Below are 17,737 nucleotides of genomic sequence, written 5' to 3'. Positions count from 1 at the left end.
GGTGGTAGTCGATACGATGATAATCCTACTTCATCAGGACAGATTAGATCAAACATGCTCTTTCGACACATGTCAATTGATTACTTTGAATCAATTAGGTGACTGTAATTGAATAACAGAATCACTCTCCCTCTCATCGCCCGTTCCCTTTCTTGCCCGTTCATTCATTCTTTCCCTCTACCATTCTTGCAATGTTGTTGATTATGAGAGTGCTGCTGCCACATCTTTGTCAGAGATGGTCAAAGCAAGCATTAGTCCACCTACAGCTTCACAAGGGCTATTTTTAAACATGTAAGGATCAATAGAGTTGCATCCAGATTACATTGAGGGCTTGACTGCAGGGATCAGCTTTCCTGGCGAATGAATGAAGCAGATACCTGCCTGAAAACCAGAAGCCAAATATCTCACTTGTTCAAGGGGGAATTCCCTTTGCTTGAGCAGTATAGATGTTTGGTTCCCCATAAAGGGGGGGCACGTTACACGCTACATTAGCAGTCCTATATGGGATTTCAAATTCTAATTTCTGGCTAGCTCTAAATGGAATCAATGATTGTTCCCTAAGGTATGCACAAGAAGTCCATGGATACCCCCACCCACACATCCCCTGGAAAACCCAACAGCATCCAACCACCTGCTGGGGAGAATACGTTTGAGCGAGAGATAGAGCAGGAGGAAGAGAGGCAGAGGACGGACGCCACCAGATCACCCTTTTCTAAGGAGGAACTGAGGGAGAACAGCATTGCTGCACTCAGGGCAAAGGCCCAGGAGCACAGCGCTAAGATGCTGGGGACAGTTTCAGGGGAAATAGAGAATGGCCGCGCAAAAGATAAAGAGGAAACGGAGGAAACACGTACAGAACAAAAGACAGGAGAGATGGAGAAGTCTCACTGAAAATGGCTACCTTTAAAAACTTTTTATGGCCTATATTATTTTGTGACAGCACCTTCTATGTATGAAATTATGTATAGAAATGAGGCTCAGTAGTTGTTCCCTCACATTTATAACATTAAAGACCTAGTGTAAGTGATATATTATTTTTTGGTTATTAAAACAAAAGGTTTCTTTGTGTGAAAAGGTTAATGTTCTACATTGAAATAGTAATCATTGAGTGTCTATCCTCAGTAACAGGGGTCTCCTCTTCATCTCTATAATAAACAGAAAGTACATTTCATGGGTTGCCAATTGAATGGAGAGAGTATCCATTTAACAGCTTAAAATGTATAATGACTATTAGTGGCCCATATAGTATAAAATCTGTATTCGTATTTCTTTGTCATCACTTCAAAACCTGTAGCCTATCCTGCAGTGTAGCCTATGTATGAGTTCTTTCTCCTGATTGGATACAATTGGTATCCCAACCTAAAAATGCTGTGTTTACTAAAGAGCTGGAAAGACAGGGAGACCCCTCTTAAAAAAATATCAATTATTGCTATCAGACTATAGAGCTAGGCCTATTTAACACATATTTTAACAAAAGAAAATCACTCTCTACACCTTTAAAATTGAGTTACATAAAGTTATGTATATATTTTTCATTGCTTAATCTCACAATTTTGTACCAAGGCAGCTATACTTTTATGCAAATGACAGGTGTGTGTGCGTGTGTGACTGTGTGTGTGTGTGTGTGTGTGTGTGGGGGGATTAAAATGTATAATAAATGCCTATATCTATGATATCAAATAACATGATGCACCAACAACCCTATCTGTGCATATTGAATTGTACATAATGAAAATAAAACTCAATGTGTACAGTTGAACAGGAATAATCTGTTTGTCTTTTACTAATAATTTAAGATCTGTATTTATATTCATAGCCTGTTTATTTATCATAGTTATTGGCTTAATATTGGAAATAGATAGCCTATTGGTTTTGTTATAGTCATGATCTGTGATAAAAGCTTTGATATACCCACATGCATCTTTATTAGCTACATAATTCACTTTGATCGCATTAGTGAAATTCTGCCTGTAGGCTATTTTTACGTTTTTAAGTTTGCAGGACACAATATATTTGTCGGCAAACAATAGCCTGCAGTGTGTGCAGCCCTTTAACAGCCCTTTCTGCTTAATCTCCCCCCGCCCCCCCCCCCTCCCTCTCTCTCTCTCAGACTTTTGACTGAGTTTTGTAGTTCCACAATTTTAGAAGCGTCTTACCACCAGCAAAATGTTTTCGTGTTACATAAGTCAATAAAGTGTTATTTCTGGATGAGCGTAAAATGCTTTAAACTCGTATTTAGTTTCATATGACGGATCCTGATCAAAATCATGTGGTCGCTTAGACGCACATCCATGAAGTCTCTGTTTACTTATTTAAAAGGACGCGTCGCTAATTGCCATCTCTTGTCTAAACACCACCACCACAATATCGCGGCATGCATGCCCGAAGCAGTTGGATTTCAAGGAGTGAGCGACCATTCGGGACTTCATGAGTTCTCAATTAGCGACAGTGGAGACTTCTGGGGTACTCTGGCGAGTCAGAGACTCTCTTGGATACGTCCCTTTCACTCCACCCAGGATTGTGACTTGAGTCAAGGCAAGATTAATTGGTTTGTGGGAGGGAAATTGAACGTCTCCGGTAAGATTGCCTTTCGCCTTACAATACCTGTACATTAATAATAGTAGTCTATTAATTCATTAAAATATAGACTATTAATTTCTGTGGCGCGCGCGCTCTCGCTCGCTCGCTCTCTCTCTCTCTCTCTATTATTTTTTTTTTTGGGGGGGGGGGGGGTCTTTCAACAAAGTAGCCTATAAAATGTTCACCCAGATTATCTCTGAAGCCATTCACAATACAATGACGTGCAAAAGACCATGAGCTAATTTAGTCTCAGAAAAATGAGATTTACTGTAAAAAAAACAAAAAAACAGTGTGTGTGTGTGTGTGTGCCATGTTCATACACACAGTCAACTGCCTGGACCGGCATGTTCACACCTGTCCAGAGAGAATAGCTCTTATCTGGGAACGAGATGAACCAGGAACAGAGGTCAAGGTTACCTACAGGTCAGCAAGTTAGAATATGTCTTCAAAGTGTCTGGAAATTATTTTAACATTAGTTCTTATGGCACTGTGCTTCTTTCAGCGCTCCAACGTTACATTTGCATACACTGCAGTTTGGTCATGTTTTTTCTACAGGCAGCTGCTGGAACTGACATGTCGCGTGGGCAACCTGTTAAAGAGGCAGGGGGTGCAGCGAGGGGACTGTGTCACCCTCTACATGCCACCTTGCCCGCTGGCTGTGGCGTCCATGTTGGCCTGTGCCCGTGTGGGCGCTGCCCACAACGTGGTGTTCGCAGGGTTCAGTGCTGAGGCCCTTGCGGACCGCATCAGAGACGGTGAGGCTGCAGGGAGGGAAGATGTGACCGATGACTTCTTCAAGTGGACGAAATACAAACATTTTCTCCTGTAAATGATCATGGAACATATAATAAAACACCCCACATGCATGTGGTATATAGCCTACAGCTAGGCTGATCAATAGGAGTGGGCACATTTTTTAAAACACGTCTTTAAAACCGTAGGAGGTGACATTTCAAGAAATGAAAGAAATCCGCACACCATTTTCTGCTCCTAGTTCCTCAGACTCAGGAAGGTCTGAGGAAGGGCTGCGGCCCGAAACGTTACCACAGTAAAACAAATCCGGGAGCAGAAAATGGTGTGCGGATTTCTTTCATTTCTTGATTTGTGACTATATTTGATCCAGCACCCAACCTAGTAGGTACATAGATGTGCGTGTTCATTTTGGCAGTTTTTTCAGCCTCCTCTACCACAGGTCTAGGTGACATGACTTTAAATCAATATCACCATTATTAAAAACCTTTGCCTCGATTACGATTAATGAACGATAAAACAAAATGAAAATAGCTGATCTACAAGCAGAAGAAATGTGAACCATGTTGATGGTACTCATTTTCTTTAAATTAAATTTAGACTTTTACTGCCTTCTCTTCCTTAAAACTCTTATGATGCCATTTCCAGCCCAGTCCAGTGTAGTCATCACAGTTAACCAAGGGGTACGAGGGGGCAAGGTCACAGAGCTGAAGAGGACGGTGGACATGGCCGTCCAGAGCTGCCCCTCGGTGAAGCAGGTGTTTGTGGCAATGAGAACCCAGAATCCAGTCAGCATGACAGACAGAGATGTCCCCATGGAGGAGGTGAGATAGATATTTAGCACGTAAGTAGAAATCCATTAGTGCACTAATGCAGCGCCAGCTGTGGTGTATACGCCGTCTACTGCAGTGTAAGCGTTATGCCCTGATATCAAAGCAGTGTTTTCTAAATGAGTCTGTAAAGTTGTATGCCAATGGGCCATGGACATACTATTTTATATATCGTTGCTGTCGGGAGGTAACCACCTAACTCCATTTTTGAGGTTTTAGATAAAAAACATAAATCAGTTCTATTGAACACCCTTTACGTCTGTGTGTTGTTTAGAAAACTATTGAACCAAGGAAAAGTAGTCAAAAGCGCTTCGGACAAAACCAAAACCGGACAATTACCTCTAGTATTGACAATATACTGTATAAAGTCACAGCACAAACTTTGATGGGGCAGTATTGCTTTGTTTTCAAAATATAAGGTTTTCGTAATTTCCTGAAAGTGGTTTCTTCCCGACAGCAGAGATATTATATGTATTGTATATTATGTCCCTGCAGGAGATGCTGAGGGAGGATGTGGTGTGTGAGCCTGCTGCCATGGACAGTGAGGATGTGTTATTCCTCCTTGACACATCAGGCAGCACAGGGAAACCTAAAGGCCTAGTCCTATCTGCTGTATGCATCACTCACACACAGGGTAAGACCAATCAGGTCCTACAATAAATACACTTTATTAGCCTGGAAACCAGACCAATCTGGCAGAAAAATATTCCCTGGGCACAGTTGGCAGCGATATAGTTTATAGACCCAATAATGTTGTTCACAATGGGTTCCATCGCTGGCTTTCCAATTCATTACCATACGTGTTGTTGAATTAAGATAAGGGAGTTTCATAGTTTCCGGTATTACAGTATATAAATTATTGCCGTTACTATCGCATCCCTGAATGTTAAAGCCATGTGCTTTTTTAAAAACTGCTGTGTGTTAGAAATTATAATCATGTGGATCTCGGGATCCACATGGGAACAGAGTAAGATCAACCTGTGAGATCTTCTATTACAGCCATACAGTTTTATGACTCCAAATAGGTGTCAGCCTAATCACAGTCTCATTGACTAACATTTTTCAACATCAATATCAAATATAATTTGCAAAAGAGCTTATTGTCTTCATTTATCCAAAACCCAATGCAAAAAAATCCATTTGGGAATCAGCAAAATTAACCCATGGTGGTAACTTGCAGGTTGGCCTACAAAATAATGTCACTCTATTGTAAATTCAAATAAGAATAATATAAATTTTGTTGTCATGTATTCTGTTCTAATGACGTGTCTGTGACCTCTTAACTATGAACTAGTATGTCTTCGAATTTGAAAGGTCATTTTTACAGTCTGACTTATTCCTTATTGAAAGAGTTTTGCTTGCTTATTTTGTGCTGGTGTTGCAAGAGGGGGAAAAACAACTATTGTTTCTAAGTAACAATAATACTATGACATTTTATTCCTATTAATTTACACTAGATACTGTACGCTTTTGACTCAAAGGCTCTTTTGACCCCCCCTCCCCCCCTTAGAATTGAAAAGGTACAGTTTCAGAGTTAACACACAGCTGATTGCTGAAGTTATTTTTTGACATGCAGCTCTCTACTGTAGAGAGCTGTGAATTTATTTCTTGCCCAGTGAATAACTGTACTTGCCCTTGAACTGACCAATCCCTTCCATTCTAAACATAGCACCTTTTGTATACATAGGAATCTTAAATTACATGCCTTGTTTTAGTTACTCTCAGTGATGAGGATTATTGCCTTACACAATGTTAGTCCAGGCACTTTCAACTTCGATTTGGGTCACCTTATTTCTGATTTAGTTATGTGGTTAATGTGTACATTTGGTTAACTTAACACTGATGATTTTAGTGGTTTGTGCATACATGTGTTGACTTATTCTAAGGAAGGTACTGGGAGATGGTGGAGAGACTGAAGATCAACCAGTTTTATGGGGCTCCGACAGCTATCCGCCTGCTGCTCAAGTATGGAGACCAGTGGGTGCAGAAGTATGACCGCTCCACCCTCAAAACTCTGGGCTCTGGTATGATGACTGCTATGAAGACCACTGACCAGTGCCTAAAATATTCATCATGCACACATACGTACAGTAGGACCATCACAAAGTATACTTTGTACTATACACACATTATTCCTATGCTTGTTTTGCTATGTTTATAGCTCGGCAAGGCTACTTACTACTACATCTACAATCAAAACATACTGTACAACAGTGCAGTCCAGTTGGGATTCAGATTTTGGCATAATTTCTATAAGATTATCAACTCAACAGGACAAGCACACATGCTTACATACTATCACTGGAGGTCAAGCCAGGCTTGTATGTCGACATGCCTTTGTCATGCACATGCTCAGCGCCCACTGCAATGTCCAGCTGACTCCAAGAACAACACACGTGTGACAGTGGATCTCTCACGCACGCACGCACACGCACACACTCCAATGGTAGCGTACAAGAAATAGGCAGAGCTTGGCGTAAAATCCACATTCTAAACTAAACTAACCCATTCAATCGTGATGACTTCTACAGAAATAGTTTTAACATTTTGTTAAGCCATCTCTTTGCATTTGGCTCAAAGGCAAAACAGAAACAACAAACCATAATTACAATAGGATTAGTATTCAATCAACATGCCATTAGATATTGTGTTTTTTTTTTCACCAGTGGGAGAGCCCATAAACACTGAGGCGTGGGAGTGGTACCATAGAGTGGTGGGAGACAAACGCTGCCCTGTGGTGGACACCTGGTGGCTGACGGTTTTGATTGCATTCATCTGAATGTACTTGTGAACCAATAGTAACCAAATCCAAACTGTTCATTTGTGGGACATAAGTATAAGTATATCGCTTGTGTTGGACAAGTGGGACGGGACCTTAGACAATATATTAATAGAGACGTCACAGAGAGGAAACACTGAAGCGAATAAGACACGATTGCCGAAAGTAGGTACTGCAGCTCGAGCGGCCAATCACATGAACGCGGCGAGGCGGCCGAGCCAATACACAACAACGGCGGCGCTCGTTCATGACTCGCTCGCAGTGCACGCACACACGGTACTCGTTCATGTGTTTGGCCCAAATACATCCCACTCTGATCCATTCCCGGAAGAAGGGGGAAAACTTGTCACCTTACCGCCACGTGATAACCTCTTCCTATTGGCTACTGTAAATGCAAATCAATGAGTGTTATCCATTGACAATGCCCACTTCATAATAAAGACTAAATAATAAAGACTACCACTAGACTGTTCTAAATGGATACTGCACCTTTATGTGCAAGAATGATTCCGATGGGTCTGCTCTGTGTGCCATCGATTGCATCTGTTCTAGCATACGCACAGCCTCTATGTAAAGGAATGCTGTGTGTGCATGAGCTCTTTTGACATGAAATAAAGCCACGTATGCATGCAGGAAAATGGACCACCAGTCTGTCTTAAAGGGGAGTCTAGTCTAGTACCTCCCTCCAAGAATGGTTATATAATATTCCTTGGGTGGGTGTTTGCCTGCGCTGACCAATCTCTTGCTGTATGCGAGTGTGCATTGTGTACTGTACGCACACTGTACAATATACAGAAGAGGACACATGCATGTGCGCGCGCACACACACACACACACACACACACACACACACACACACACACACACACACACACACACACACACACACACACACACACACACACACACACACACACACACACACACACACACACACACACACACACACACACACACACACACACACACACACAGTATAATCATACTACACACATCCTCACTTGGAATCTTTCTGGTCCTTCTAGACACGAATCAAACCAGATGTTTTCATCATGATGTCAAATATCTGGTCTCAAAGCACCACAGGAAAGGAAAAGACGTGGACTGAATCTCAATGTGAACTGTTCTCTTTGCAACAGAGGAAACATTCTAACAACAGTATGACATCTTTTACCACAAAAAAGACACGAGTGGCAACTGTACTTGGGCTGCTTTTTTCAGTCAACAGTCTCTACACCAAAAATTGTTGATCAGTGCGAGAGTGCACTGTTGGACACAGATGTCACGATGAGTGATGACTATAGCTGCCAACACAGCTATTGCCGTCTGGAGTGGCTGCCTGTACCCTATCAATCCATTTATCTCCCACACCGTGTGGTCAGCTCAAGTCCTAAGCAGTTCTAAGCCACCCAACAAACTCGTTGCTGTCAGGCATATAGTAGTGAATAGCAGGTCCAATGTTTTTTGGGGGTCAGCATTTGGGGTTGCTGACCCTCAGAAGTGCACTTTATTATGTCATTGTAAAATAAAGAGCATTCCTCTCATGAAGTAGCTTATGATAGGGTATGACAACGTTTCACAAATCAAAGCTGATTTCACAAATAAAATGGAATTTGTGAATGAGCATAGGATCAGATTGACCCCATGTATTTCACTTTCAATCCCTTTAAATTAGATCCACTTGAGTAATAACAGAATGTACCAAAATTATGTTAATTAACCATGCAAACAGTCATCTACTGTATAATTAATTCACGATAATTAAACATCATGAGCTTACAATTATAGACACAGATATGACCCAAATACCCTTCAGCAAAAGGGATTATGTGATGTTATTTTGCTGAAGTGGTGTGAGCCTTTCAAATTAGGACTAAATGGCATTATTAATCATTGTGATTGGCTTGATCCGGATGCAAATAGCCCATTTAGAGAGGAATCAGGGATTCTGATCTTCTGTTGGCATAAGTGGGCTTACATACATCTGTAATGAGCAGGTATCCGGGTGGCGTAGAGGTAAAACACTCATCCACCACCACAGACACCCATTTGAATTTCTTTCAAACAAATCACTATATTTTTTGGGAGGGGGGATAAAAAAAAGAGGAACAAGTAGCAGACTGGTATGCTACTGTACGTAGCTTCTAATGTCAAATGTAGCTCTTTGGCAAAATGGGAATCCAATGCTTTATACTTTGTATGTTTTATATACATAGATTTTGTTTTACTTATATTTAAAACAAAATGTAAAAAATAAAAAATAAACACCAAATGTATTGCAGCAAAATGGCATGTGCTCTGTTAGGGTTTTGAGGTGGAAAGATAATTATGTCTTAAATATTGTTATGGGGAGGTTTACACAGAATTGTCAGCTTAAGTTGATTTGAAAGGGGATGTCTGCTCTATTGTGGGATGGTCTGCTGTGTCCTAGTTGTCTCTGCTGGTCCTCTCTACTGCTGCTGCCAACACCGCAAGGCGGATTAATGTGGTCCCTGAGAACTAGACAAGCCTAATTTTATTTAATTTACTTAGTATGCCCGTAATTCGTCTGTTGACATCTGTAGTAATGAGAGGGGTTTATGCTAGGTTAGTATGTTTGTTTACAAAAGGCTTGCTCTGTAATTTACCATTACTTGCTCTCTCTCAGTTTATTTCCTTCATGCATCTCTTATGCTCTTGATCTCATGTTTAGTTCAGTCAGCATTCATGACATTTTCTGACTTTTTCTTCATGTTAGTAGTCTAGTCATTGATAGAAATGGTAGAATCATCTGACCTCTGCTGTCTAAGGTTCAGTAACTTAATCATTCCCGGTCAAATCTGCCATCCCAGACCATCATTTACTGTATTGTGTTCTCCTGGGAGGTTGCATTTGTCATTACATTTTTCATACAGGTAATATCCCTCTTTTTCAGTAGGTCAAACTGAAATCACAGATGTGCTTATTTATGTAGCCTTTTTTTTTTTTTTGCATGTGCACTATTGCTTAACTATAACTACACAGCATAATGCCAAGTGTAAATGTAATTCAGAAAGTCAAAATGTTGAAACCTTTTATACAATAACATTCATTCACTACACTGCCGTGTAGTGAATATTTGTTATGCACTATTTTATGTCATTTTATTAGTGTTTCACATGCTGTGTCGTTTTTTTCCTCCTCGTGTTCCTAGAGACGGGTGGCATTTGCATCGCTCCGAGGCCATCGGAGCCAGACGCAGAGATTTTCCCAGGAATGGCCATGAGACCGTTCTTCGGCATCAGGCCGGTGCTTATGGACAGTGAGGTAGAGTGCTGGTGTCTGTGTGCCACCCTTGCAAGTGGGCGGGAGGGGGTGGGGGATTATGAAACAGGCAGATTGGGATTATGAAACAGGCACCAGCTGTGTCACTTTTGATACCCGTCCCACTCTTAACCCCCCTAATTGTTCCATCCCTCCAATCCATCCCATGCCGTTGGTGCCAAATGCTCCATTAACCACTTTCAACCTGACGGGTGTCCTTATCCCCATTTTGGGCACGTAATTAGAGGCAGAAAAATTATGTAAACAAATAAAATACGAATAATTGTTTCGTTTATTATTTTTCAAAAATAGCAGATTGGCTATTTATTTAGGGCTTAAATTAGTTTTCATTAGTTCATTAGTTATTTTTGCTCTTGCTCATGAAATCCACAGATTAGCCTGACCGTTGAAGTGCTGTCTCTGCCCACACATGCACATACACCTTTCTCACCATTATTAGGAACAACATTCTCAAGGAATAATCTTGCAATTCTATCTATTGCCTTTTCCATTTCAGAAAAAAAGTAAATATCCAATATCCTCTAGTCTAGTGGTTGGATAAGGAGATGATTAAGAACATTATTAACATCATTGTTCATCATTAACAATATTGGCCAAATGGCCAATCATATTGAGGGGGACACAATTCCAATCATATAGGGATATTAATAAACAAATGCTTGCTGAATATTCAATACTTAGTTGCATTAATTACTTTAACCTTTGATCTTACGTTGCTGCAACCGTTATGATCCAGTGTGGTGAAAAGCAAAGTAGACACTATTTGATTGTAAAATTAGTATTATGTATTCTGCTCAACGTTAATGTTTTCCCTTTTAATTGGTCCCTTTGTACTCGCATTCATTTAGCACTGTGTGACAATAGCCGTTTTATTTTGGGTTTCTGTTGTTTTTAATCCAGGGCAAGGAGCTGACTGCCAATGAGACATCTGGAGCTCTGTGTATTGCACAGCCTTGGCCTGGCATGGCCCGAACCATTCACAATGACCACCAGAGATTCACGGAGACCTACTGCCAGCCTTATCCTGGTCTGTTTATCCTCCTAGTTAGACCAACTAACCATTCACAATGACCACCAGAGATTCACAGAGACCTACTGCCAGACTTATCCTGGTCTGTTTATCCTCCTAGTTAGACCAACTAACCATTCACAATGACCACCAGAGATTCACAGAGACCTACTGCCAGCCTTATCCTGGTCTGTTTATCCTCCTAGTTAGACCAACTAACCATTCACAATGACCACCAGAGATTCACAGAGACCTACTGCCAGCCTTATCCTGGTCTGTTTATCCTCCTAGTTAGACCTACTGCCAGCCTTATCCTGGTCTGTTTATCCTCCTAGTTAGACCAGTGGTTCCCAAACGTTTTAGCTCGAGACCCAAAAACAGAAATGTGATGTCTCCCCTCCGAGACCCAAACTAGTACAAATAGCTGATTTACAAACTCACATGTCGTTTTTTTACTTTTTGAAAATCTTAAAATAATAATAATAATAGGCCTAAATAAAGTGTAAAGTGTGTGTATACCGGTATATATATATATATATATATACACACACAATATATACTCGTGACCCTTAAAATGGGTCTGTAACGCACTGTTTGGGAAATAGTGTCATAGACCGAACATCCGTTATTCTTTCTAGTTTCTCAATAACAATTCACTTTAGGATGTTCATAGCTGTTCCCTCCCTCCTTTTATCTAAAGGCTACTTCTTTACTAGTAGTAGGGGAGCCTATCAATCAAATTTTGATGCCCGTGATTTTGGAATGTTAATTTTTGGAGACAGGTATATCTTGATTCTTGGGGTTACCAGAATGCCAAAAAAACATGTCTCCAATTTTTTATGTCAGGTTTAGCATGTTTAATTAGCATAATTAGCTAATAAATTGTCAAAAACGGAAATGGCAATAACTTTGCTTCTAGGTAACTTATAAAGGTGATCTAAGAGTCTGAGTCCATGTTTGTGATGTCCAGATATTCATCTGTTACCATTGTGAAGTCATACAACCTTTCCTAATTAGCATAATTGCCATACATTATGCAAAAACGAGGTGAACATCAGCAAATTGCTGCATGTTTTACTTTTAGTCAACTTTGAAAGCTTCTCACAGACTTCAAGTGTATGTTTACAACTCCAGGAATAATTATCATCCTATGAATAAATCATGCAACCTTTTGTCTATGTAATAATTATGTAATAATCACACCAAAACCAGAAATAGCTGTATTTCTTTGCTTTAAGTTAATTAATACGCATGATCTTACAGACAGTGTAAGTCTGTTTGCATGTCTAGAAAATATTAGAAGCGACCTCGCACTAAAGGGCTGGGCGAGTGCTGGTGCTTTGGAATGGGGGGTCAGATCAACATATCTGCCTGGGTCATGACAGACTGCTGGGCGAGTGCTGGTGCTTTGGCATGGGGGGTCAGATCAACATATGGAATGTATTCTGAACTGGCCATATATGGAGCGTGTCTTGAGTGTACAGGGTTTGATGAGGTCAGATCAACATATGGAATGTCAGAACAGGTCAGCTCCATATAGAGATCTAATTTAATTTTCGGGCCTGTTGAGAACTAATAACTTTGGGGCAGGCCCGTCCATAATTTCCTAAAGGCGACCTGCAGTCGCAAGAAAGAACAATATGGGAAATGGTCACAGAATTATCAGATTGTTTATTCTAATATTTACAGAAAGTTTTGAAAATAGAAGGGTCTCCATCTTCGTCGTCATCGTCAATCCCCAACAGATGTGCCTTGCTTACCACACACCTCTAATCATCTGCCCCACACATGCACATCTCAGAGCAGTTCAAATTTTAGATCGACAAGAACAATGTGATATGCACTGTGATTTCTTGCAGACACATTTGATCAGTTGGGTAATGGTGGCTGGCCCGTGGGTATCCCGTGTTGTGACTGGCACCAGTTGAGCTCCCTCAGCCTCCCATCCATATTCAGTTGCTGGTGGCATCTGTGGGTTAGGTACGTGCTGCGTCAGAACTGAGCCTTTTTGTAGCTCATAGTATATACAGTAGCAACTGCAGATACCACCTCCACAGGACACCTGTTTAGACCTGGCCAACAGGTTAAATTCCCTGGAGCTGTCTGATCAGCTCCAGAGACGGCATGGAACCCTGGTAAGGCTGAAGTCCTCGTTTTACCCAGTGCCTGCACTACTGGCTCCAGCGATGATACGTTTTTTGTTCCCCACACCGGTGATGAAATAGATGTCCTTGCACAGCTGATGGTACCGTCGTATTGTAAGAACAAAGACATCAGTGTCAGGGGACTCAATGTAGAGCTGTGTTGCCCCTCTTCGGACAGCATCCAGGCTGTGCAGGATTATCCTTGTGTCAGCCTCTTCCTGTACGCTGTGGAGATGTTTTACATCGATAGAGTTTGAGTGGACAGCCTGCCTTGACGTGATTATAAAAACATTGGGTTTCACCTGGAAGTGTTGGAGGGCTTTCTTAGCAAGATAAGACAGTCAGCTCATCTTTGGTGCTGATACCTGACAAGAACTGTTTTTCTGACACTTCCCTATCGGTGTGTTGTCTTCCACATGATAAGTGGTAGGGGCCCGGGGCTTTCCACCCTGGCGTCGGTCAAATACTACATGGATCTCACTATGTTCTTTGGTCTTCCTGTCCAGTGTGGCTACGGAGTGGTCAGCTTACTGGGAACATGTCTTGATCCATGGTGGCTTTCCCATTGCCTGTACCAATGCCATTCCATCTATGACAGTTACACTCTTAGCTGGAAGGGTACAACTGTCAAAAAAGATTGAAGCATTTGTTTGCCAGCTGTACGAGCCCGGTACAAATCCTGTGGATGTTGATGAGCTCAGGTGGAGGTTATTCACAAAGAAACAATTAGAAGCCGAGAAGCTGCCACCTACACAAGCAGCATTAAATCAAGCCATTACCCATGCATATTATCAGGCAATGGTATGGGATCAGGACCACGTACCTAACCCACAGATGCCACCAGAAACTAAAAATGGATGGGAGGCTGAGGGAGATCAACTGGTGCCAGTCACAACACGGGATACCCACGGCCCAGCCACCATTACCCAACTGATAAAATGTGTCTGCAAGAAATCACAGTGCATATCACATTGTTCTTGTCGATCTCAAAATTTGAACTGCTCTGAGATGTGCATGTGTAGGGCCGATGATTAGAGGTGTGTGGTAATGTAAACAAGGCACATCTGTTGGGGATTGACGATGACGAAGACCTTTCAATTAAATGTGTTTTCAAAACTTTCTGTAAATATTAGAATAAAAATCATGTGATAATTCTGTGACCATTTCTCATATTGTTCTTTATTTTATGAGGGATATATATATATATATATATATATATATATATATATATATATATATATATATAAAGCTAATAATGGAAAGGTTGCATATCCTAGTTATGGAAAGAGAATATTTTCTAGACATGCAAACAGACTTACTGTCTGTAAGATCACATTTATTAATTAACTTAAAGCAACGAAATATAGCTATTTCTGGTTTTGGTGTGATTATTACATAATTATTACATAGACAAAAGGTTGCATGATTTATTCATAGGATGATAATTATTCCTGGAGTTGTAAACATACACATGGAGTCTGTGAGAAGCTTTCAAAGTTGACTAAAAGTAAAACATGCAGCAATTTGCTGATGTTCACCTCGTTTTTGCATAATTTATGGGAATTATGCTAATTAGGAAAGCTTGTATGACTTCACAATGGTAACAGATGCATTTCTGGACATCACAAACATGGACTCAGACTCTTAGATCACCTTTATAAGTTACCTAGAAGCAAAGTTATTGCCATTTCCGTTTTTGACAATTTATTAGCTAATTATGCTAATTAAACATGCTAAACCTGACATAAAAAATTGGAGACATGTTTTTTTGGCATTCTGGTAACCCCAAGAATCAAGATATACCTGTCTCCAAAAATTAACATTCCAAAATCACGGAAAGTGATAGGCTCCCCTACTAGACGGTGCCTATCGCTCCAAGGACGGCCACTACCAGATCATTGGCCGTCTGGATGATGTCATCAATGTGAGCGGCCACAGGATTGGAACAGCAGAGCTGGAGGATGTAGTGGTATGTACGGTCAATGAGCAACTGCACATCTTTCAACGACTTTTTGAGAATTTGCTTTCATCTTTGTCAAAAAGTGCCAAATGGCTGGGCTTACACATTTATAGATATGCATTACATGAACTCCTGCAGCATCCATATTCTGGGAAACTAATAATAAGCGAACATTCGGCAAGAATGAAAGAACATTCACTGAAAATACATAAAATAGCAAGAAATAGCAAATCTGTATGGTCACGTCATGTTGTCCTGCATTATGAGCCTGTCGGCAAGATGTTTTTGCTATTAGACGTACAGTGTTGTATATGGGAGTTTAAGTGATTACATGAATCTATCAGTCTAGACATGACCAGTGACAAGGTAGTGAGTATTGTAACCTGGGTACCCAGGTGGTAACTGAGAGGAAGTGGGAAGCAGAGAAATGCAGAGTGATGGGTTTAGGGTTCCAACAAGATGCACAAGCCTTGGATAGGGAGACCCTCCCTATCTTTGGTCTACTACAGACTCCCAAGAAAAACACTAAAGACCTCATCGTCACAGAGTTGCCTGGGATGGAGCACACAGAGCACATAAGTGAAAAAATAAATGAGCAAGATGCTCATCTTCCCAAGGGAAATCAGCCCCATTTCTTTGCAGCCAGATATAGCAATGTGGAGCCAAGTTGCGGAAGGCAACAAAGGAGAACGAAGCAGCAGAAGAATCTGAAAAAGTACGCTAATGGCTGTGTCTCAGCCCGTCTCTTTCTTCTTGGATGAGACCAGACTACCTCTGAAGAGAGAATACTGTACTGTATAGCTGTAGGGTGTGGCAGGGAGATATCCCTGCCACCCTGTGCTAAGAGATGATCCGGGATAAAAGCGTGAAACATCCGTGAGCATTGGTCCCCAGCTAATGACCCTGCAGATAATCAGTGACCTTGCATATCGTCGCTGTCTTGGAAACCTCATACTGAAAGTCCAGAAATGTTGCTGTTAAATACTTCTTATTGGTTAAATATTTATAAAACCAGCACTTTCATTTAGTAGGGCACCATCTTATAATAAAAACACTGAAGAACCCCCAGCAGTTTAAGGATTATCAGGCATTCACAACTTGACTTAGGACTCGAGGAGGCATAACCTGCCCTTAACTCACTGCTAAAAAGTGAAAATGCTGTTCTGCATTCAATATTTTAGCAATCATTTGTACATTCTTACAATGTACAAATGTGATCATTGTAAATGCATTTTACAGTACTTTAAGATCAAACAGACACTTATTTGTCCTGTAAATCGTTGGACAGTTGAACTTGATTTTGTATCGTTGACCCTCTGTTGTAGAACCAATGCCTTGGGGTGGCTGAGTCTGCGGTCATAGGATACACACATGACATCAAAGGGCAAGGTGAAGTGAAATCTTTTAAAGGTGTCATCAACTATTCAAAACTGTGCATTCTGAGAACGCAAGATACTATGTAGCCATTGGAAGCAGGACGCCAAGTGTGAAATATGTAGCATTTTGCAATCTCATAGACCTAGAGCATAATCCTCCAATAGCTGTACATAAAATAAGTGCCAATGCTCTTCATAATATGAAGGAAATGTAATGTAATTTTATCTTTTGAACTCAGAACTGTACATTCTGTGTTCTACCCTCACCTTCTTCCCATGTTGCACCATGTAAATATTCCTTATGGCTGTCTCTCTTTGCCTTGCCAGGTGTCTATGCATTTGTGGTGCTGAAAAAGGGAGTGAAAGTCGAAGAGGCTGTCCTGACCCAGCAACTGAAAGAGATGGTGTCTAAAAGCATTGCCAAGTATGCCTGTCCAGACTTCATTCAGGTGGTGTATTCAAATCTTTTCTAAAAACAAAGCAGTGATGAACTGAGAACAGAATGTTCGTGTCAGTGTTGTGGGCTTGTTTTGGATCGCTCTCCGTTTGGAATGTGTACCTAGAACTTTGCTAGTAATTTGTACCTAGAACTTTGCTAATGCAATATGTGATGACTGTAGATACTCATACTCATATTAACAGTTATGAAAGAGTTAATATCAGAGCAGTTTGTTATTCACGGGATTAGCATCTGAATACAGACCAATAAATCGGCTAATAAACAATAACCAAGTCCAGATGGAACAGACTCCACAGTGACACATGTGTCACACACTAGTGTGACTGGAGACCAGAAAGGTTGGATTTCCTGATGTCCCCAGATTAGATCAGTAAGGCTTGGTTTATAGTACCAATGTGTGCGTGGTGTCTCATGCTGCAAATAACATATCTGCATTCTGCAGAGCCACGCGTTGTGACCTTGTGAACTTTTAAATTGTCTATTCGCTGTGCTATAAATCAGGTTTAATGAATTCAGACCCGGTGAATTCAGTAATTGATGAAACTT

General features: G+C 40.9%; 1 protein-coding gene and 1 pseudogene across 3 annotated transcripts in view; both read left to right on the top strand.

Annotated features, from left to right (window-relative positions):
• Positions 1-17,737, top strand: part of LOC306941530 (visual system homeobox 2-like) — a gene marked incomplete at its 5' end in the record, with an annotated part of 242,961 nt that overhangs the window by 3,954 nt on the left and 221,270 nt on the right. The window contains one exon of one of the 2 annotated variants that reach the window (XR_013792171.1): positions 563-1,322. Coding sequence is in view for 1 of the 2 variants with exons in the window: in XM_079527050.1 (XP_079383176.1) it covers positions 563-891 (329 nt within the window). Of the gene's footprint in view, positions 1-562; positions 1,614-17,737 lie in introns of those variants that run through there. The other variant, XM_079527050.1, reaches the window with a different exon arrangement.
• Positions 2,175-17,626, top strand: LOC306941003 (acetyl-coenzyme A synthetase 2-like, mitochondrial; annotated as a pseudogene). Its single transcript, XR_013792572.1, has 13 exons — positions 2,175-2,577; positions 2,907-3,003; positions 3,136-3,335; positions 3,979-4,154; positions 4,656-4,794; positions 5,127-5,140; positions 6,051-6,184; positions 6,827-6,918; positions 10,111-10,224; positions 11,143-11,286; positions 15,254-15,364; positions 16,681-16,744; positions 17,059-17,626. The product of XR_013792572.1 is annotated as an acetyl-coenzyme A synthetase 2-like, mitochondrial (transcript).

Source organism: Electrona antarctica (assembly GCF_951216825.1).
Source record: "Electrona antarctica genome assembly, chromosome: 17".
Lineage (NCBI taxonomy): Eukaryota > Metazoa > Chordata > Actinopteri > Myctophiformes > Myctophidae > Electrona > Electrona antarctica.
Note: the sequence above shows the minus strand (reverse complement) of the source record. Positions and strands in the feature narration are given on the sequence as shown.